General features: G+C 36.2%; 1 protein-coding gene across 1 annotated transcript in view; it reads left to right on the top strand.

Annotated features, from left to right (window-relative positions):
• Window positions 1–19,758: 19,758 nt before the first annotated feature.
• Window positions 19,759–23,819, top strand: part of smad3a (SMAD family member 3a) — a 41,663-nt gene continuing 37,602 nt past the window's right edge. Inside the window, exon 1 of the mRNA XM_054770143.1 lies at window positions 19,759–20,138. Within this exon, the coding sequence (XP_054626118.1) occupies window positions 19,936–20,138 (203 nt within the window). The 5' untranslated portion in view covers window positions 19,759–19,935. The remainder of the gene's footprint in view (window positions 20,139–23,819) is intronic.

Genomic DNA, 23,819 nt, shown 5'->3' on the forward strand with positions numbered 1-23,819 from the left:
ATAAAATTGGCCTAAATATGCATACTTCAACCATGAAACAGCATGGTTTATTAATTACTCTATTTTTTTAAAACTTCAACAACCAAAAATGAAGCCCACAGCAAGTTTCATGTGGCAGCGTTTTGATAAAGAAGCCGAGAAACAATTTTGAATTCAAGAAATAAGTCATGACAAAACAGGAAGGTGGTGCCCCTGTGGTTTCTCGCTGCCACATGGTGTCTTTGGGAACACTCGCATCAAGAATCACGTCTTCAGTGAAGGTAAGAGTAACCTTAAACGTTCATGTATCCCTTTCTGTCATCATTTATATGCATTTAGTAGGGGTGCACAATCATTATCAGGGACTTATGACATCATTTCAGTAACATTACAAATATCTCTGATAATTATTTTTTTAAAAAGGCTCCAATGACGCAAGATTACCTGTACTGTGGGGGTGAGCAAATCAAGCACTCCTTTTCCTTCCTGCTTGTGACGTTAACGGCCTGTCGTAACTGTTGTAACTTCCCCTGAGCTCACTTGTAAACAAACTTTCCGAGGAAGGACGTACCAAATGCTCTGCGGGGAAAAAAAAAAAAAAAAACATTGAGCGCACAATTTTTTTTTATCAGCCACCTGAAACGGCAGCACCGTGGCGTTTGGAAAGGTTTGCCGGAGACCTCCGTGGCGTCACGCCGGCTGCGGGCAGCGTGTGGTGGAATACAGTGCACCTTGCCGGGCCACGCCAGGTGGCTCCTCCCGCTCTATACTCGGGTTCTCCTGGCCTCCGTAGCGGCACACAGGCTGCTCGGAGCATGTACCCGAATACAGCGCACCTTGCTAGGCCACAGAAATAACAAATCAAAATAACACAACACATCCAAAGCAAGTTAACGCGCCACATAAATCAACTACTGCTACTACGTGGGTAATAAACAACAACCAAGCGCTAAACATATAACATGTAATGTTAACTGCTATGTGGAGGTGCCCGCAGGGCATGCTGGGTAGTCCTGTGTCAACCGCAATGTGAACTATGAACGATACAACATTGGATATCAGGAGTATGTTAACGTCTTTCCTTGTTTACTTTCTTAACATGTTTTGCCGTCACGCAAAAATGCAACAAACGCCACGACATGCTGGGAGAGAGAGTGCCACAAGCTACCCAGCATGCCTTGCGGCGGGAGTATATGGGTGTAATTTTGCCACGGGTGTTGTGCGCAGACGTTTGTTTGTAGGTAGCTAGGTTACATTGCGTGTGTTGACATGTTGTGTTGTTTTGTACAAGCTTACAGATTGCATCTGATGACTTCCTGTGCCAGCAGCTGCAGTTTTATTGTTACAGTTGTTTTTTTTAAATCATTCAATCCCGGCCATTTTTCAAAAGACAACCCCTTCAGTAGCGGCCATTTTAGACCATTTTGACTGATCTTTCAAAGCACACGTAATATTGTGTTCTATGGTTTTATAAACATGGAACCTACCAAAAGAAAGATTAGACTCCCATCTTTCATCAGGAAAAAAAAGGTTTGTTTCTACCTTTTTTCGTTCTTTAGTAATCATCAGTCGAACATAGGTCAGTTTCAGGAAAATATCAGTTCCTGACTAAAAAAGGGAGAAAAGCAGCTTTTTGTGCAAAGATTCATTTCAAGCATAACTTTCACTTTGACACAAATATTTTTTACTTTTGTGACAGCTGAAATATCTAAACAACTATACCAACATAAACAACACAAAAATGGGCTTGTTTTACATCGAAATAACAATTTCTTTACAAATATAACACCATGAACTAGTTACAGTTTTCATATTTTGGAACTGAATTATGTGTGTGCACGCGTGCACCTGCGTGCGTGTGCATGTGTTAAAATTTCCCTACAATGCGTAACCTTCTGCACGCTACACTCCTCCACGCTCTCTCACTTCCTCCTTCCTGTCATGTGTGATTTCTCCGTTCACTTGATCCCTGCCGAGCTCTTATCAAATGCACTTCTGCCACCTTGTGGCCGCTTTTATGGCTTAAAAGTGCTCTGAAATGTGAATGCATTAGTGGAGAGTTGCATCATCACCTCTTTTTGCCTCTCGTGCAAAAAAAAAGCGGATAAATAGATTGTTTGGATCGGGCGTTCCGGGTTATAAAAACGTCTTTGGTATCGAAAGAGTTTTGGAAATTTGGAAACACCTGGAGATGTTGGTCTGCGGGCCGCAGTTCGGCCCCCCGGGTGTAAATTTTCGACGTTCACAGAGGTTCCAATGTTGTTGTTTTTTTAGTATTTTTGCTGGATTTGCTGTGCTGTGAAATAAGTTAACATGTGCTATGCCTGCCGTCAGTCTTCACGTCGAAGGCATGAAACATGACCCGTGTCCTCGAGTCAGGCTCACATCTGCAGATGATTATTGCAAAATACCGCCATGCCCATCACATTTTGGAAATCCCAAGTGAGTCATCACCCCGCACAAAATCATCTGTGCTGCTTCCCTTTCACGTCCCCAGCTCAATGACCTCAATATCCTGTCTGCTATCAGTGAGATGAAGTAGGTATGCTAACAACAGGAAATTAGCTCTCACAAGGAGAGACCAACGTGACTCACGAGATAAGTCATCACGGTGGTGACCCACAGCACAACAAAGGACACGCTGCTAGTCCGTAATGAGTCACACACACCAGGGAAACCAAGGTTATCACCGGGGTTGTCGTTTCACACGGTGAGTCATCGGCGGAGTGAACCGTGGTGCCCTAACCTGCACTGCATGTGACTCGTGGGTTGGTGTTTGGAGCGCTCACATCAGCAGAATCACACCAGCGACCAACATATGACTCGGCTGGTGCGTTGGGTTACTACACTACGACGTTGTGACCCGCAGCCCTCTGACGGCACGTCTTGAAAGTAAATGGAAAGTTAGTCCTCAGCCTGCGCTGTGGATGTGGCGATTTTATTGGGTGTATTTCTAATTCATAGTAAATAATGAACAGTGTATTAATAAGCCATTAAACTGGCAAAGAAAATAGTTCATTATGAACATAACACAGTTCCATTTGAATATTCAATGGAAATGTTTCTAAACTGCAAGAATTGTTCAGTTAAAACAAATGAGTATCAAACAAACAAAAACACGGGCATGAATTCATAAATTAATGCACACGAATAATAAATATAATAATGATTTCATTGCAATGAATAATTGGCATTAATTATGTAATCATAGTTAATATTTGTTGTTCATTAATAATCCATTCATTTTGAAATGATAACTACTTCATATAATATTCATAATTTCTTAATAATGGACATAAATTAACACACGGTTAAATTAAAATTAGGTGTTAAAACGAATATCGAACAAGCAAAAACACGGGAATGAATTCATCCATTTAATGCACAGTAATAAGAAATAAGAAATATTTCATTGTAATGAATAACAGGCGCGGATTTAGAGGGGGGGTGTGGGGGGTGTACACCCTCCCATTTTGAGGCACCTACGATTTTTTTTGCCACAATAAAAGCTAATAAAATGATAAACCATCCTAGATTCCAGTCACCTCAGATATCACCAGATTGCAGGAAATGAGATCAAATTTTAAAAAAATTTCTGGGGGAGGGCCCCCAGACCCCCAGCTTCATTTCCAGCACCTCGGCCTATGGCCTCGGCCACACCCCCCCTTTTCAAAAAAGCTAGATCCGCCCCTGAATAAAGTAATCATAATAATAAATAGTTGTTCATTAAAAAGGCATTCATTTCGAGAATAACTATTTCATAATAATAACAATAAATAATTTTTTAATAATGAACATAAATTATCACACTGTTAATATTAACACACCAGAAATAAAAACCTTTTTTGTTTAAATGTGTGCTTTTAATTTAAAGCAAATTAGAAAAAAATACTGAAACAAACAATTTTTTATAATTCTTTTCGTTTTATGTTTTTTTTTTTACATTGGATTATATTCAGTCTCTCATTAAATTGCATACAAAGACCTTTACGTAGCAGGACGCTATATTTTTGGAAGCTGAAACGTAATTATTACATTTGATTATATTAAACGGATTATAATCCCTCAAGGGGAAATCCAAATGGCATTCTTCTGTACTGTACAGTATAAAGTGAATATCTACCGTATATGTGTTGCACAACACACAGAGCCACACCACACACACATGCAAGCATGCAGGAAGCCACGATGCTTAGTTCACACTGTCCATTTCATAGGAGCGCATCCTTTCACGTGTTCAAGGATACCATCTTAATCTTTGATCGTGGTCACCGTGTGTTGATGGCCATTTCTTCCATTTCAAACATTTCTTTTGTTTGTGTCTCCTAATATGATGACTTCAAATATATATATATATATATATATACAGTCAAACTTGTCTATAGCGGCCACTAGAGGGAGTCTGCAAAAGTGGCCGCTATAGACAGGTGGCCTCTATAGACAGGTTGGCGTCCAGTTTGAATGTTGACCAGTAGAGGAAAAAAGGGAAAAAAATAATAATAATAATGTTGACCAGTAGATGGCACTGCGGACTGCTGATAAAAGTTGTACAGCACTACTAGGCTTGTTATTATCATGGTTCATGGTTTGAATCCTGAACATGCATGAGTCAAACAGTAGCACATCACATAGTACAATTCACAATTTTGCATGTCCAAAAAGGAGTAGGAAGAAGCAAAGCTTATTTAATCCTACCCCTCATCAGTTTCACATCAGTTGCAATACATTTATTCACCTCTTGTTCTTCCAAGTGTACTTTGTAGGTCTACATGACAATGTAGTGCAATCATAGCCAAGGTTTTTACTTACTAAAAGAAAGCTAGAGGCTTAATAATAACTGATAACTGATAAAATACTTCAGTTAAGTACAACCGAACTCAGTTTTGCTCCCGCTGCCGCATGCATGCTAGCATATGTTTTTTTGCAGCACGTCCTGTTCCCAGCCTAATTAGCGGTAATGTTTTGGTGCAAATGCTCTTAAAGTTACATGTTTGACCAGGAAATAACAAGCTCAAAAGAAGACAGTTTTTTATGTGGAACAACTGACAGTTTGTGTGGATCTTGTGAATGATTGTGACTGAGCTACGACTCAGTAATTAAAATCTACACACGACGGCTTCATTGATTGAAAAACAAAACTTTTTCGTGCATGAAGCTTCTACTTGAGTTGGTAATTTGGCCGCTATATGCAGTCAGATATTGACCAAGGGAGACAAAATGGGTGGCCGCTGGCCGCGTTGGACAGGTGACTGCTATACACAGGGTCTATAACATGTAAATTTGCTGGGGGGGATTTTTCAGTGGCTGCTATAGGCAGGTGGCCGTTCTATAAAGGTGGCCGCTAAGACAGGTTTGACTGTATATATATATATATATATATATATATATATATATATATATATATATATATATATATATATATATATATATAATTTTTAATAATAAAAGAATGCATTATTTTTTCAAATAATGTCATTTTTGATAATATTAAAAAAGAAATACATTATTTTTTAGAAGTCATCATATTCTGAGAAACAAACAACAAAATAAAGTCATTTTTGGAAAATTAGTTTGGGGAAAAAGTTGGGATGGGATAAAATTGTCATTTTATGAAAAAAAAATTAAGATTATTTGAGAAGAAAGTTGAAATATATGGACAATTTTTTAAAAAATGCAAAAATAATGTTGCAAAAATTTTCCGAAAATGACATTATTTTGTTTTGCTTGTTTCACATAATATGATGACGTCTAAAACAATAATGTGTTTTTTCTTTCATATTACTAACAATGTCATTTTTTAAATTAATTTTTCTTTAATGTTATTAAAAATGACATTTTAAAAAATGCATTTTTTTCTTTAATATTATTGAAAATGGCATTATTTTTTAAAAGTCATCATAGTACGAGAAACAAACAAAACAAAATAAACTTGTCCTTTTTGGAAACATGGGTTTGGGGGTTTATTGTCATAAAATTGCAGATTTTTGTCTTATTGAAATGTGTCTTTTTTTTCTTAATATTTTGACTTTATTTTCGTAAAATGACAGCTGTTTTTTTCCATTTCTTCTGTTTTCCAACTATCTCAACTTTCTTCTCATAATTCTGACTTTATTCCCATAATATTTTGACTTTATTCTTGCAACTTTATAACTTTTACCACAACCTCATTTTCGAAAATTAGAACTTTGTTCGTTGTTTTGTTAGTATCTCATAATTTTACGACTTAAAAAAAAAGTCAATTTTCTTTAATATTTCAATTTTATGATACCATGGTGATTCATTTTTTCCTCATAATATTAAGACATTAGTCTTGTCAAATTAAAACTTTTTCTATTTCTCTTTTTATATTTTGACTTTATTTATATTATTAATATTCATATTTCAACTTTCTTCTTAAATAATCGTGAATTTTCGTAATATTATGACTTTATTCCCATATTATTATAATTTTTTCAGTAAATTAATTTTTCAAAAATTCCAACTGTATTTTTTTGTTTGTTACACTTGACTTTCCTTTTCTGTGACGCATTGCCATCGGAAGAGTCTTTAAATGCGTGGGAGACATATTGAAGTGGAAAAAGTTGACTAAAAAGAACAAAAGTGATGTTGTCCATCCTTCATCTCCACAGTAGTCCCAGAAAGAGTGCGCTGCTGAGATTGCATGTCAGCATATTAATGTTAATAATGTTAATACCAAATACATTTGCAATGAAAGCAAAGAAAGAGTGTGGAAATGATGTCACAGCAACAGCGTCAGGCAGTGGTCATGAACAACGCCTGACTTAATGTGCGTGGTACGTGCAGTATTTATGAAAGCTTGTGCTTGGGGACTTTGCTATCTGACATAACAGGCAATTACACTCCGCAGGAAACATATCTGTCTTCCTGTTATTCATAGCACACACACCGTTGTGCAACGGTTTGACGTTTCAGAAGAATTGTCACCAAGGAGCCATGAACTGAGAATTGTTTCCTCAGTGGTTGCTCCTCACAAACCTATGACGGCGTATTAGGGCCACATTAGGGCCACATTGAAAAAAAAAGAACAATTATATGAGATTTCGAGAAGTTGTACATTTCCGAGAGAAAAAAATCATACATTTTCAAGAATAATGTCGGAAGTTTAGGAGAAAAAAAGATGTCAATTTCCGAGAAAAAAGTCGTGAATATACAAGAGAAAAAGTCATAATATTACAAGAATAAAGTCGTAAATTTACGAGAATAAAAACGTAAATTTCAGAGAAAAAAAGTCATACATTTGCGGCTTTACGAGGATAAAGTCGTACATTGACGAGAATAAAGTTGCAAATTTACGAGAAAAAAGTTGTTCATTTGCGACTTTACAAGAATAAAGTCGTACATTTACGAGAATAATGTTGCAATTTTACGAGAATAAAGTCGTAAATTTACGAGAAAAAAGTTGTAATATTACAAGAAAAAAGTTGTACATTTACGAGAACAACGTTGTAAATTTGCGAGAAAAAAGTCGTAAATTTGCGACTTTACAAGAATAAAGTCGTACATTTACGAGAATAAAGTTGCAATTTTCCAAGAATAAAGTTGCAAATTTACGAGGAAAAAGTTGTACATTCACGAGAATAGTCGTAAATTTACAAGAAAAAGTTGTAATATTACAAAAATAAATCGGAAAGTTACGAGAATAAAGTTGTACATTTATGAGAAAAACAGTTGTAATATTACAAGAATGAAGTCATAAATTTATGAGAATAAAGTCGTAAATTTGTGAGATTAAAGTGGTCAATTCACAAGGAAAAAAGTTGTAATATTACAGGAATAAAGTTGTAAATTATGAGAATAAAGCTGTAAATTTACGAGATTAAAGTGGTAAAATTCTGAGAATAAAGTCATACATTTATGAGAAAAAAGCTGTAAATCTTTTATTCTTGTAAATGTCTTTTTTCATGTTAATTTATGACTTTTACAACAATAAAGTTGTAAATTTATGAGAGTAAAATAATAAATTGACAAGAAAAAAGTCGGAAATCTACGAGAAAAAAATTCTTAAATTTGCAACTTTACAAGAATAAAGTCATACATTTCCGACAATAAAGTCGTAAATTTACGACAATAACGTCGTACATTTATGAGAATAAAGTCGTAAATTTTACGAGAAAAAACATTGTACATTTACGAGAAAAAAGTCATAAATTCTCAAGTTATTGTCATAAATACTGTAAAAAAATGTATTGTTAATTTATGACTTTATTCTTATTCGTAAATTTATAACAATTTATAACAAATTTATAACAGAAAAAAACTCACAATTTTCCGAGAATAAAGTGGTACATTTATGACAATAAAGTTGTACATTTACGAGAAAAATAGGTCGTAATATTACGAGAATAAAGTTGTAAATTTACAACAATAAAGATGTAAATTTATGAGAAAGAACTTAGTCATAAACGTATGACCTTTTTTCTCGTTAATTTACAACTTTATTCTTTATTTGTAAATTCATGAGAAAGAAGTTGTACATTTATGACAATAAAGTCATAAATTTCCGAGAAAAAAGTCGTAAATCTATGTGAAAAAAGTCGGAAATATGTGACTTTACGAAAACACAGTCGTAAATTCATGACAATAAAAGTAACGACAATAGATTTGTACGATACTTCATCGTACAAACCAATCCCCGAGTGTGCAAATAAAAGGGGTTGCATGTGAAAGAAGTAAGGGTGCGTGTGCGTGTGCGTGTGTGTGTGTGTGTGTGTGTGCGTGTGCGTGTACATTCAGCAGTGATGATGTCTCGGGTACAACATGTGCTTTTCTGCCAGGAGCTGCTGAATGAGTGATGGCTTTCTGCAAGAGAAAACACCGCGTCGTGTTGGAGCACATGCAGCCCATGAAAAGTCTTTTATAAGCCATTCCTGCCCTGAGTTGGATAGACTCCGAAAAGTATTTGACAAACATCCACACAAACATCAATCAGGTATTGCTCAAACACACACACACACACACACACACATTTGATCTTTCACTGTGTTTAAATCAGGGGTGTTCAAACTTTTCTTCACCAGCGAGGGCCACATAGTGAAAAATAAAAGGATGCCTCTTTGATATTTTGTAACGCAACACATACTGTAGCGCTGTAGATATGCTAACAAGTTGAATGTATTCCAAGAAACTGGTCACACAGTATCATTGGGGGAAAAGCCTATTAGTAGGACCATCTTCACTCTTTGCTCTCTTTTCCCCATTTTTGTTGGCTATTTTTTTATATTTCAACTTTATTCTTAAATAATCTTTGTAAAAAAAAAAAAACTTCTCATAATATTTTGACTTTATTCCCATAATATTATAACTTCTTCCCCAAACTCATTTTCCAAAAATGGCAACTTTATTTTGTTTTGTTTGTTTCTTATAATATGACGACAAAAAAAAATCATTTTAAATTATATTAAAGAAAAAATACATTATTTTAAAAATCATGCCATTTTTAATAATAAAGAAAAAACTGCATTATAAAAAATTATGTACATTTTAAATTATATTAAAGAAAAAATACATTATTTAAAAAATAATGCCATTTTTAATAATAAAGAAAAAACTGCATTATAAAAAATTATGTACATTTTAAATTATATTAAAGAAAAAATACATTATTTAAAAAATAATGCCATTTTTAATAATATTAAAGAAAAAACTACATTACATTACATGTACATTTTAATAATATTAAAGAAAAATGCATTATTTAAAAAAAAAAGTCCATCCATCCATCTATTTTCTATACCGCTTCTCCTCATTAGGGTCGCGGGGGTGTGCTGACTTCAGGCGATAGGCGGACTTTAAAAAAATTTCATTTTTGATAATATTAAAGAAAAAAACTACATTATGAAAAAATAACGTCAATTTTAATAATATTAAAGAAAAAAATCCTTATTTAAAAAAAAATAATGTCATTTTTAATCATATTAAAGAAAAACACATTATATAAAATAATGCCGTTTTTAATAATATTAAAGAAAAATACATTAAGAAAAAAATTATAATAATATTAAAGAAAAAAACTACATTATGAAAAAAGATGTTAATAATATTAAGGAAAAATGCATTTAAAAAATAATGTATTTTTAATCATATTAAAGAAAAATACATGAATTAAAAAAATGACATTTTTAATTATATTCAAGAAAAAAATACATTATTTTTAAAAAGACATCATATTATAAGAAGCAAGCAAAACAAAATAAAGTTTCATTTTTGGAAAATTAGGTTGGTGAAGAAGTTATAATATTATGGGAATAAAGTCATAACATTTTTAATTTTATTGAAGATTATTTAAGATGAAAAAAACAGCAAAATAATGTAAAAGTCAGTTAAAAGTCATCATAGTATGAGAAACAAACTAAACAAAATGAAGTTGTCATTTCTGGAAGCATAGGTTGGGGGGGTTTATCCTCATAAAATTTCAGATTTTTCTCTTATTAGATACGCCTTTTTTTCTCTTAATATTTTGACTTTGTTTTGTTTTTTTTTCATTTCTGCTGTTGTTGTTTTCCAACCATTTCAACTGTCTTCCTGTAAATTTTATTCTCATAATTATGAATTTATTCCCATATCATTTTGGCTTTGTTCTTGTAACATAACTTGTTCCCCAACCCAATTTTCCAAAAATTCCAACTGTACTCCAACTCTCATAATATTACAACTTTTACAAATATTAAAAATATTTATTAATATTAATATTAATAATTATTATTATTAATATTTATATTTTTATTTATTTATTATTAAAAATAACATTTTTTTCATTAATATTTCAACTCTATGCTACTGAAATGAAATTATATTTCCTCATAATATTACCAGTTTATTCTTGTAAAATTCCTTTTTTTTGTCATTAGAATACAACTTTTTTCCTCTTAATATTTTGACTTTGTTCTCGTAAAATGTCAGCTGTTTTTTCCATTTCTGCTGACTTTAAAAAATATCAAGTCATTTTCAGTTTCGTGCTACTAAAGTGTTAGTTTTTAAAGTGTTAGTTTTTCTAATAATGTGATGACATGAATCTTATAAAATTACAACTTTTTCTCCTTAGATTACAGCATTTTTTTTTCAATGTTTGACTTTGTTTACATGATTAATATTTATTCATTTTTCTAATAATGTTTAAAAAATTGTATTTAAAAGTGGTAAGCAGGTTTTTTATGCTCTAACTACGAAAATAAATTATAAATAGGGAATCATACTTAATGGAAATTCACTTATCACTTATACCCAATTTACCGCGATAATGGAGGGACTACTCTATCTATATATGAACTAGGTATCAGCAATACCTGTTTTGGCTCTGTATTTACGTGGTATCGGACCAAACCCAAAAATGTGCAGTCTTGCCCGGCCCTACTCCTTGGGACCTGCAAGCGGAGGTGCAGTATTCTGCATAGAATGGCTCAAATTCCTGAATGATAAATGCCGTATAATAATTTTTTTTAAATAATTTTTATTTATTCAGAAAATAATACATTAAAAATAATGTCCATTTTTATGATTTAAAATAATAATAATACATAATAAGCATTTTTCATTTAAAATAGATTTTTCAATTAAAATTGTTTTTGAAATGTACAAAATGCAGTATTTTAACAACGTCTTCGATTAAACATATCTTGTTTTATTCCATGTCCATCGTGATGATGTCTGAGTGCAAAGATATCAACTCTGGCAGGCGGAGTGCCATTTTCTTATCAGATGAAGATATTTGTCAGTCAATGAGTCCCCCGTGGGTCCTGGTGTAGTCATACTCAAGCTCAGGTCTAGCATTCCTACTCTTCTTGACCCTTCGCCTCCTCTGGGACAACAGCTGACATCACACACCATAAACCCCACCACCGCTAACACCCCGTCCACACACAAACCTCAGGACCAGGTCCCCCGAGGTCAGAGGCAGCACAATGTCATTATCATCCATCGGATTGTATGTGCTCACTTCCCATTCAGTCTTTTGTGCTCAGTAATTCTTCTCAGAGGCGCCCACCCCACCCCGTCATACCCTTTCCACCCTACACTGCCCCCCCCTCCCCTCCTGTCTAGCACGGCCCATATGGAATCCCATCCCCCCCACATCCCGCATCCTCATGTCCACCCTCTCTCGGCCCACGCCGCACCAAAACAAACCAGCTGTCTTGGCCGGTCGTGTCCCCCGGGGGGCGTAAACAGTCGCCGCCAGGGACCACAGGGGCATCGCTGTGTGACACATGGCAGCGCGCTCCTGCAACCTGCCATCCTGTTACAGCAGGGGTGTCCAAAGTTTTTCCACCAAGAGCCACACAGTGAAAAATGAAAGGATGCAACTTTGCCACTTTGATATTTTGTAAAGCAACACATGTAGATATGCTAACAAGTTACAGTATCTATATATTTCAAAATAAAACTGCATCTCAACTTTGAATATAGGTGACAAAAAAACTATTATTATCATAAACATTGGTCTTTTTTTTCCTCGTTTTTGCTGTTGTCTTTTTTGTTGTTGTTTCAAATATTTCAACTTTCTTCATAATCTTCAGAAATTTTCTTTTCATAATATTATGACTTTATTCCCATAATATTTGGACTTTATTCCCATAAATATAATGACTTTATCCCCATAATATTATGACTTTATTCCCATAATATTTGGACTTTATTCCCATAAATATAATGACTTTATTCCCATAATATTTGGACTTTATTCCCATAAATATAATGACTTTATCCCCATAATATTATGACTTTATTCCCATAATATTTGGACTTTATTCCCATAAATATAATGACTTTATTCCCATAATATTTGGACTTTACTCCCATAAATATAATTACTTTATCCCCATAATATTATGACTTTATTTCCATAATATTTGGACTTTACTCCCATAAATATAATTACTTTATCCCCATAATATTATGACTTTATTCCCATAATATTTGGACTTTACTCCCATAATATTATGACATTATTCCCATAATATTTTGACTTTATTCCCCTAATATTGTGACATTATTCCCATAATTGTTGCTTAATTTATTGGTATTTATGTTTCTTCTGTTCGTATTCATTTTCTTGTGTTTTTTTTCTTTCTTTCTTTTTTAGGAAAATGAACAGAACAAGAATTTCATTGCATAGCAGAACCACCAGTTTTACCGTGCATATGACAATAAAACTCTTGAATCTTGAATCTTGAATAATATTTTGACTTTATTCCCATAATATTATAACTTTTCCCCCCAAACCCGATTTTCCAAAAATTCCAACTTTATGTTGTGTTTTGTTTCTCATAATATTACAACCTTTCAAAAATAACATATATATATATTTAATATTTCAACTCTGTGCTACTAATATTTAGGAGTTTATTTTTGTAAAATTGTGCCTTTTTTCTCCTTAGAATAAAACTTAACTATACAACCTAATTTTTCAAAAATGTCTTGATTTCATCATTTCATCAAATAATTATTCATAATATTAAAATGATCATTTTTTTATATAATATTTTTTATTGTAAAAATATTTTAAAAATATAAATATATATATTTTAATATTTCAGCTTTATGCTACTAAAATAACGCCATTTTTACTCATAATATTATGGCGTTATTTTCATAAAATCACAGCTTTTTCCTGTTAGACTACAACTTTTTTCTCTTAATATTTTGACTTTATTCTTGTGAAATGGCCCCCAGGCTGCACTTTGGACATCTCTGACATAGCATATAAAATCCACACAGAGTGGAAAAGCAACATGCAGTCATAGTCTGTCATCGCATGTGCGTTAAATCATGTAAAGGGGCTTCTTTGGGAAAGAACGTGCTCAAAACTTTGTTGAGCAACTCTTGATAAAATGGAACTTTGACGTGCAGATTGAACACACAGGGCCAGACGTGCAAAAGAGCGTGCGGCACAATGACAGCGATGGTGTGTCGGGGCATTAAAGCGCTTTTGTTGTTGAGCTTCAAAGGGGGGACTTTTACGGCGTTTGCTGACAGAGCTGTTAAACGGCGACGGCTCACGGCAACTCAAATTCACGCCGAAGAGCACGAGGATGAGCGTTATGAGTGTTGCCATTCTTGCAAGGGTGCACAAGCTGCACTGCGAGATGATGTCAAAAGGGTGGAAACTTGAAAGAGCCACCGCTTCCTCTTCCTGTCATGTAGTCCCACAGTCAAAAGGGTGTTGCAGTTGTGAACTGGAGAAGAGCAGGCCTTTCATCGCTGCCCCCTCTGACACTTCACAGTCATACAAAAATAGTTGCATCGACCTGTGGGGGTGATATTTTGGTATGCGTGTAAGGCCACGTTGACCTCCCCCCATCAACCCCCTCCCTTCGTAAGCACAGTGTGTCGTTTGTGCTAAAAATACAGCTGGCTCTCAGCCGGACAAACTCTTTGCTTTTATCTATTTTGGTGGCACAGCTACAGGTATGTCTTTTTCATATACGCTTCCTCATTAACCGTGGACAGCAGGCACACATTAATGTGTCTATTGCTTAACTCGGGGGTGTCCAAAGTGCAGCCCCGGGGGCCATTTGCGACTAGCGCCACGTTCTAAAAATGTAATTTAACAAGAAAAGTACAAAAATCATTAAATCACCAAAAAAAACCCAGTTTTTTAAAGTCATTTTAGTAGCGTAAAGTTGAAATATTAAAGAAAAAAGATGTTCATTTCTAAAGGTTGTAATATCATAAGAAACAAAGAAAACAACCAAGTAAAAAACAACAGCTGTCATTTTACAAAAATAAAGTCAAAATATTAAGAGAAAAAAGTTCTATTCTAACAAGACAAAAAGTCCCAATTTTACGAGGAAAAAACTCATAATATTGTGAGAAAAATAATGTCATTTTAGTTGCAAAGAGCTGAAATATCTTTTTTAAAAAGTTGTAATATTATAACAAAAAAACTAAACAAAATATAGTTGTCAATTTTGGAAAATTAGGGAAAAGTTATAATATGGGAATAAGGTCAAAATATTCCAAAAAGATAATTTAGGAAGATTGTTTAAGAAGACAGTTGAACTATAATTAAACACAATGTCATTTTAATAACATAGAGATTAAATATTAAAGAAAAAAAAATTTAAGTCGTAATACGAGAAACAAAAAACATTTTTTTAGAAAATTAGGCCACAGAAAAAGTTAGAATGTTATGAGAATAAAGTCAAAATATTATGGGAATAAAGTCATAATTATTAGAAGTTGAAATATTAGAATTAAAAAATAGTAGAAATGAAAAAAACAACTGTCAATTTACAAAAATAATGTCAACATATTAAGAGAAAAAAGTTGTATTCTAACAAGACAAGAAGTCCCAATTTTACGAGAATTTTTTTTTAATATTACGAGGAAAAATAATGTCATTTTAGTAACGTAGAGTTTAAATAGTTTTTTTGTTGTAATATTTGTTGTAATATTATGACAAACAAACTAAAAATAAAGTTGTCATTTTTGGAAAATTTGGATGGGGAAAGAGTTATAATATTATGGGAATAAAGTCAAAATATTATGAGAATAAAGTGATAATATTACAAAAAAGAAAAATGATGAAGATTATTTAAGAAGAGAGTTGAAATATAATTACACATTACTAAAATGATGTCATTTTAATAACATATAGATTAAATATTCAAGAAAAGAAGACGTAATATGAGAAACAAATAAATAAATAAATAAAGGGAAAATTAGGTTGCGTAAAAAGTTATAATGTTACAAGAATAAAGTCAAAATATTATGGGAATAAAGTCATAATTACGAGAAGAACATTTACAAGAAGAAAGTTGAAAAAGTAAAAACAGCAGAAATGAAAAAAACCCAGCTCTCATTTTACAAGAATAAAGTCAAAATATTACGAGAAAAAACTCATATTCTTACAAGAAAAAAGTCACAATTTTACGAGAATAAACTTGTAATATTATACGAAAAATAATCTAATTTCAGTAGCATTGAGTTGAAATATTAAATAAACCAATATGTTATATTATGAGAAACAAACAAAACAACAAATAAAGTTGAAACTTTTTGACAAATTAGGATGCGTAAAAAATTGTAATGTTATGCATTAGAATGTTATGAGAATACAGTCAAAATATTGTAGGAATAAAGTCAGAATATTACGGAAAAAAAATTTCCAAAGATTATTTAAGGAGAAAGGTGGAATACTTGAGGAAAAAAAACAGAAAATGCGGAAAAAAAGAGTAAAGTTCATACTTTGCATCTTTTCAGGACTGTCCTCCCCAAATATTACCAGCATGTGAGCTTTCCCACAAGGGAAAATAACATCCTGGACCAAGTCTACTGCAACATGAAAGGTGCTTTGAAGGCTGTTCCAAGACCCCACTTTGGTAAGGCTGACCACATCTCTATATTCCTTTATCCAACATACAGACAACTTCTTAAAAAAGCTCCCCCTGTACGTACAGCAGTTAAAGTGTGGAATGAAGAAACTGATCAAGTACTTCAGGACTGCTTTGGCTGCACAAACTGGGATGTGTTTAAAACTGCAGCGGGGAGGGAAGATTGTACTGTTGATTTGGATGAATATGCTTCTGCTGTTACTGGCTACATTAGCACATGTATAGAGACTGTTACCACCACCAAGTATTACAGAAAATACCCTAACCAAAAACAGTGGATGAACTGTGATGTAAGGGCTAAGCTACGTGCTCGTTCGACTGCATTTGTCATGGGCACCGCTGATGACTACAAAAAGGCCAGATATGACCTGAGGAGGTCCATACGGGAGGCCAAAAGACAGTACAGACAGAAGCTGGAGGGCTACTATTCCACCTCAGACCCTCGGCGCATGTGGGCGGGGCTCCAGCACATAACAGACTATCGACAGCAGAGTAGCATAGCCACGTCCAGCCATACCACACTTCCAGATGAGCTGAACGAGTTCTATGCCCGCTTTGACACCCAAACTCCTGATGAGCAGAGAGGGTGGCTGAACCTGGGGAGCACACAGGACTCACCTCTCATGGTGACATCAGCTGATGTGCGCAGGGTTCTAAACAAAACAAACCCACGAAAAGCAGCAGGGCCAGACAACATCTCAGGACGTGCACTTCGGGTTTGCTCATCAGAGCTAGCTGATGTGCTTGCTGACATATTTAACCTGTCGCTTGCACAAGCATCTGTACCGACCTGCTTTAAGTCCACCACCATAGTGCCCGTACCCAAGAAGAGCAACGTGACCTGCTTGAATGACTATCGCCCTATAGCACTCACTCCTATTGTTATGAAGTGCTTTGAAAGAATAGTCATGACCCACATCAAAAAGAGCATCCCGGCGGCAACTGTGGACCCTCTACAGTTTGCATATCGCCAGAACCGGTCCACGGATGATGCAGTCAACACTGCCATCCACACAGCCCTTTCTCACCTACAGGGCCAGGACACATACGTCAGAATGCTATTTATAGACTATAGCTCTGCTTTTAATACAGTCTGCCCCCACAAACTCACAAATAAGCTCCTCACACTTGGCCTGTCTCCCTCCCTCTGTAACTGGGTGTTTAACTTTCTCACAGGCAGGCCCCAGTCAGTCAGAGTCCACAACTGCACATCCAGCTCAAGAATTGTGAGCACTGGGACCCCACAGGGGTGTGTGCTGAGTCCACTCCTCTACACGCTCTTCACCTACGATTGCGTGGCCTCCCAGAACAACACCAGCATCATTAAATTTGCGGATGACACTACAGTCATCGGACTGATCACTGGTGGTGTTGAAACATCATACAGAAGAGAGGTGGCGGACCTCATAGCTTGGTGTCGTGATAACAATCTCCTTCTCAATACAGATAAGACTAAAGAGATGATCATTGACCCAAGAACAAGGGAAAAGGAGCCGCATAGACCCCTGTTTATTGATGAGACTGAGGTGGAGAGGGTGAAAACCTTCAAGTTCCTTGGCACACACATCAGCGAGGACCTCACCTGGTCTCACAACACCCAACAAATTATGAAGAAGTCCCAAAGGAGACTGTACTTCCTGAGAAGACTGAGGAAATTTGGCATGTCCACCACAATCCTGAGTTGCTTCTACAGATGCACTATCGAAAGTGTCCTTACCGCCTCCATCACTGTTTGGTACGGTAACTGTACAACACGTGATAGGAAGGCACTCCAGCGGGTGATCAAGACCTCACAGAACATTGTTGGGGCAGCCCTCCCCTCACTGCAAGACATTTATAAATCTAGAGTCCTACGAAGAACACACAACCTCATCAAGGACAGCACACATCCACAACACTCATTATTCACACTCCTACCGTCAGGCAGACGCGACAGGAGTTTGAAGTCCAGGACCACAAGGCTGGCAAACAGCTTTTACCCACAGGCCATCAGGCTTCTCAACGAAGCACTCGCACACGCCGCACGCAACACACGCACACACTCATAGCACTTTATTTATTTATTTATTTATTTATTTATTTGTATTATTTGCTTGTATTAATGTCTCTTCTGTTGTTGTTGCTTAATTTATTGGTATATATGTTTATGTGTTTATGTTTCTATGTTCTTATTCTTTCTCGTGTTTCCTTTCTTTTCTTGGGAGTATGAACAGAATAAGATTTTCATTGCATGGTATAACTGCTGTTTTACCATGCACATGACAATAAAACTCTTGAATCTTGAATCTTGAATTGAATCTTTTCATTTTTCACAATGTGGCCTTTGCTGTAAAACGTTTGGCCAGCCCTGTCCTATGTCCTCATTGGTCCTGGTAGTACAGTACAGTACTGCCCCATTGGGCACAGCAGCATGGAGTTTTAGGAGTGTGCAGAAGAAACAATGAAGTCATGGGTTGTGCCATATTCTCATCATTTGTCCAGCTGCTGAGACCGCCCTTTGACGTCTGAGCACACTGAATAGAGACTCCCAGCTGCAGCTCCTGCATTTGCATTTCATGCAGACTTCACACAAGGGCTAGGCGGAGCGATGCAATGCGGCGATATCAGTCTCGACTCGACATTTACACACACAACCACAGATAACCGTGTTTCTGTTTTGATGTTCGCTTTGTTACGTTGTTGATATTATATATATACAGTATATATTATATATTAGGGGTGACACAAGACCTTGTGTCACAAGATCTCGCGAGATTAAAAGGTGACAAGATTTCTTTTCAGGAAAAAACTGTCTCGCGGGCACTGGTTCTGTGACCATAATAAATAAATAAATTAATCATGCAATAAATGAAAATGAACTTGACAATTTTGCTGGCCTCAATATACTGTATTGCCAAAGGAAGAGGTTGATTCTGGGCATTCTTGCAATCAAAATTATGTACTGTAATTTGTTGATATTGATGTATTTTCTTATATTGTTAAATTGGTCACAATGGTAAAAAAAAAACAACAACAAACGTTTTATGAGCCCTATGTTTTATTCGGATGATGACCGAGATCAACAGATCAAGAGTCTTGAAAATGTTGAACTCCAAACTATGTGTATCGGCAGTACTGCCTTGTATTTACTTGGTATCGGACCGATACCACAATGTGCAGTATTGACCACCCCCAATGCAAACTTCACACATGGTGGAACCAGCGCCGCGGATGACTCTGAACTTTAAAAAGAACTATGTCGTATTCAGTGGTTAGAGAACCCATTTTCGAAACAGACATTTATTTGGGGTTCTTTGGTGTGCGTATGGGTAATTTGAATCGATATTCCTTGTTTATGTTGAAAATAACTACTAACGTTTACATGGGACTAGGTTTCTTGGCGGAGGGGTACTAATGCCACAGCCTGCCATTACCGAGCAGTGCACTGTTGAGCTCCAGTCAGGCGGACGGGATTCACCTCAATTGCGAACGAGTCAATCTGGGATGCGTCTGTTTGACTTTAATACTTTAAGACTAAATAACAATTGAAACTGTGCTAGTCGGCTGTCAACTGTCGGCTTTTGATCCAGCAGGCGAACTTGAGGACGCTGGAAGGACTCAAAAAAAGATGTCAATTTTGCCTTTCACTCCCCCCATAGTCAAGAGACTTTTGGGCTGGAAGAAGGGGGAGCAGAATGGCCAAGAGGAGAAGTGGTGTGAGAAAGCCGTGAAAAGTCTTGTGAAGAAGCTGAAGAAGACGGGACAACTGGACGAGCTGGAGAAAGCCATCACCACCCAGAACATCAACACGAAATGCATCACAATCCCAAGGTAAGACGAGTTCACGGTTAGCACTGCCGCTAGCTAACGCGGACAGGTTCGTCACAACTAACCTAGTTATGCTTATGATTGTTTATTACTCATTGGTGCTGTTGTATGCAAATAACGCCGCAATAAGGTGCACGTGGACAGCTAGCAAAACATGCCTCATGCGGTATGTAAACACATTTCAAGCTTCCAGCCGATATAATGTTCTTGTGTGGCAGAGTGGCACAGTTGAACCGTTTATGTATGCAGTATGTGCAGCCTGTGCATTGACACATGCAATGCACAGGCTGCTCAAATGGAGTCCAAGTTATATAACTTGTCCTTAATCTGCTCTGCTTTCTGGCCGCTATGTGCCTGTGCTGTAACTCAGCCTAGGAATGACCTCTTCTATTCCCTGAGCTGCGTGAGGGCATCTCAGGGTGCCTCCACACTTGTGCTCTGGTCTGGACCAAAAATTAAAACAGAAAAGATACTAAGTGGTCACTTTAGTGCAGTCTGGTTTGCGTTCACACTTGTCAGCTGATCAACAAATGCTCTCATTTAAAGGGTACCTGACATGATTGATCAACTTTGCCTAAATATGTTATATATTGTTTGCAACTATGTTCGATTTTTGAAAGCGAATGGTAAATGAGCAGAAATTACATTGATAGTTCATGCCGCTAACCATGACGAGCTTGCTCTGGCTGTTCAGTGTCATTTCCGGAAGTGACGCGATCAAAGTACTATCACTCAGGTTAACAAACATGTACGTGTACGAGGCCGAAGATGTTTACAGTGATCATAGCAAAGATTTGAGCGATTTATACTGTACTTTCAAGCCAAATGCTTCTTGTAAAGGTGTTCCTTCATAGCAGGCATCAGTGAAATTATCACTGCAAAGAGCAGAACTCGAGGTGGACATCCATCTGTCTCTCGTTCTCTGCACTTGCTTCTTCCATCGTTGTCTTAAACCTTCCTCTTTTGGAAAAGAAAACAAATTTACAGTATCACTCGCAAACTATGAACATCCAGCAGCAACACAACATTTTGGCATGACTACTGTTTTGATGAAAAATATACTGACGCAAGTAGACCATCTACCACACTTGCATCACTCAAGCCCAGGTCACAACTGGTCATACGGGCTGCTACGGCCGGTCTACGCAGAGGACGCAAGCAAAATGTACATTTTTTTGTACGTCGCATTTATCTGTGTCGTGCAGCTAGGGCTGGGCGATTTTGGCAAAAATCTAAATCACGATTAATTGAACCTCTAACCTCGATAATGTATGATGATCCCACTCTCAACTATTTATTCTTTATTTTGAAACAAGTGAAATGAATATGCACAGATGAACAATTTAGGATTATTTATTGGAACAATGGAAGTGAAAACACACAACTAGAATGAAAATCTTTTGTGGAGAAAGAAATTCACATTCGATTTTTCTAAAAAAAAAGGAGAAAAAAAATAGTATTTTTGCAAGCGAAAAAAATGTCAAAATAGAAAACGATGACTCTCTTGTACAATGATACTTAAAAAAACGAAATAACCGACACGTTTGTTTTTTGTTATTATAAGCTGTAAATATCAGTTTTGGTTATTTGTCAATTCATCGCTCAGCTGTACGTGCACGCCACATACGTAATTAGTGCGACCAATATTTTTAACCGATATTTTGTGTGCATAGCGAGATCTTACTCCTGTATGGTCACCACAACTACATTTTCCACAAACAAACAAAAAATGCTGCAATTTGGGGAATGCTAAAAAAATTGCACGGCCAAATAATCGCAGGTCCGATTGTGGCCTAGGCTTCAGCGCTAGAGTCAGCTGGCGGGCGGACCGGGGCTCATCTCTCAGGCGGTCTGGGCCCCCCTGGTTTGGTCCTGGACTGCATTCACACTGGACCAAAAAAAAACGTCCGAGTAGCGCAAACTGACTACCGGACCAAAAATGACAAGTGCGAATGCACCTCGACGCAGCATGAAACTGTAGTCATCATTTTAATCACTGCAGAGCTGCTGAGAGGACGGGTGGGAGACAAAAGCACTGATGTCTGTCAAAAGAGCTGCTCACAACCCATTAGCACTCCTATCAAGTCATCATGTTATATACTGTAGTGATAAGAAAATAATAGTTATTTATAATTATTATGACATTATTTGCAACAATTATACTCTTACAGGTTTAGTTCAGCGCATGCTATTGTTTTTGTAGTGTGACACAGCAGCCGCGTAATCAGGATAAGACGATAATGCCTCTTGAATACACTGTGTGTATCATTGCTGAAACCTGGGGCAGTTGCTCAGCTTGTTTACTGAGAGTGGTTTGTTCAAGGGCACCACAGCAGTGCACAAGAAGGACCGTCATCTACTCGGCATCCGCCGACAACAGTGAAGCTTGCATATAGAGTTGTCCCTCGCTACATCACAGTTTGCGTTTTTCACAAATTAGTTTTGCGGTTGACTATAGCCTATTATTAGCCAAAAAATATTGAAAGACAAGTCATATGTAGTATTCTGGTCACTAGGCATCGGTAATGTTACATTGATGAGAAATGTACCATACATTACATTACATTGCATGTCCGACCCGATAGTGTGGGGGAAAAAAAGATGTCCTCCCATTCCTTGTGGAAGTGGTAAGTTTTTGGCTTCTTACTTTGTCCTTCTTTCCCACTCCGTTTGAAACCCTTACGTTTAGACCAAATAAATTGAAGGCTAACTACTTAGCTCGGTAGTTTACTATATGCTATGAGTGGCGGCCATCTCTTATGTGCCTGCAGGGATCTTGTAGCCTGCGTATTAGTTGTATGCAATGTGGTGTAAAAAAAGAATAATAGGGGTATGAAGGTGACTGTTGGGGTGTTATTTCATGTCTATAACGCTCTATAATGATAAAAAAACACATTTATAGAGTCATTTTATGCTCTAAATACAAAAATATTCAGTTTATTAATATTGTTTATGTCCACACCCCTCAGAGTGGCTGACTGACGCTGAGATAAGTGGTTGTCGACATAACCGAAATTAGCCATCATTACACATTTACTTGTGGATTTCTCCAGACACATAAGCAGAATGGGCTTGAATGAATAAAGGGTTTTTGAACCTATGGCAGTTTGTTGACATTGTTTTCCTCCATTTGTGCACGTATTTATTTTGATTCTTGTTTTGAAATTATATTGTTATGCTTTTATCTAACAGAGCTGCTGCAGTAATTACCTACAGTAACCATAAAGCTTTTGTAAATGCTGTGGGTGGCCGATTAGAGGATTTATGATGTCATACCGATAAATCCGATAACATTAAAAAATAGCTCTGACAACAAGATTCTCCTGGGCTCTCGGCCTGGGATGATAATAAATCAATGAATCAATCACACAATAAATGAAAATGAACTGGATAATTTTGCCGGCCTCAGTATATTGCCATGTGCACGCATGTCTGTTTTCCTTGTCTCCTGCTTCCAAAAAGGCAGGAAGAGGCTTCACTCTGTGCATTGTTTTCAACACCTTGGCACGTTTGTTCCATAGAACAAGGGCATGAACTGAGTGGGCTCTTGTCAGTCTATATACATTATTGGTAGATTGCAATATATTGTCATATAATTTTTCATTGTACTTTTCTCAAAAGTAAAGTTAAAGTCTCATCTCGTTCTCGCAGACCCAATCTCATGTATCGTCTCCTCTTGTGAAG

Source organism: Dunckerocampus dactyliophorus, chromosome 3 (genome assembly GCF_027744805.1).
Source record: "Dunckerocampus dactyliophorus isolate RoL2022-P2 chromosome 3, RoL_Ddac_1.1, whole genome shotgun sequence".
Lineage (NCBI taxonomy): Eukaryota > Metazoa > Chordata > Actinopteri > Syngnathiformes > Syngnathidae > Dunckerocampus > Dunckerocampus dactyliophorus.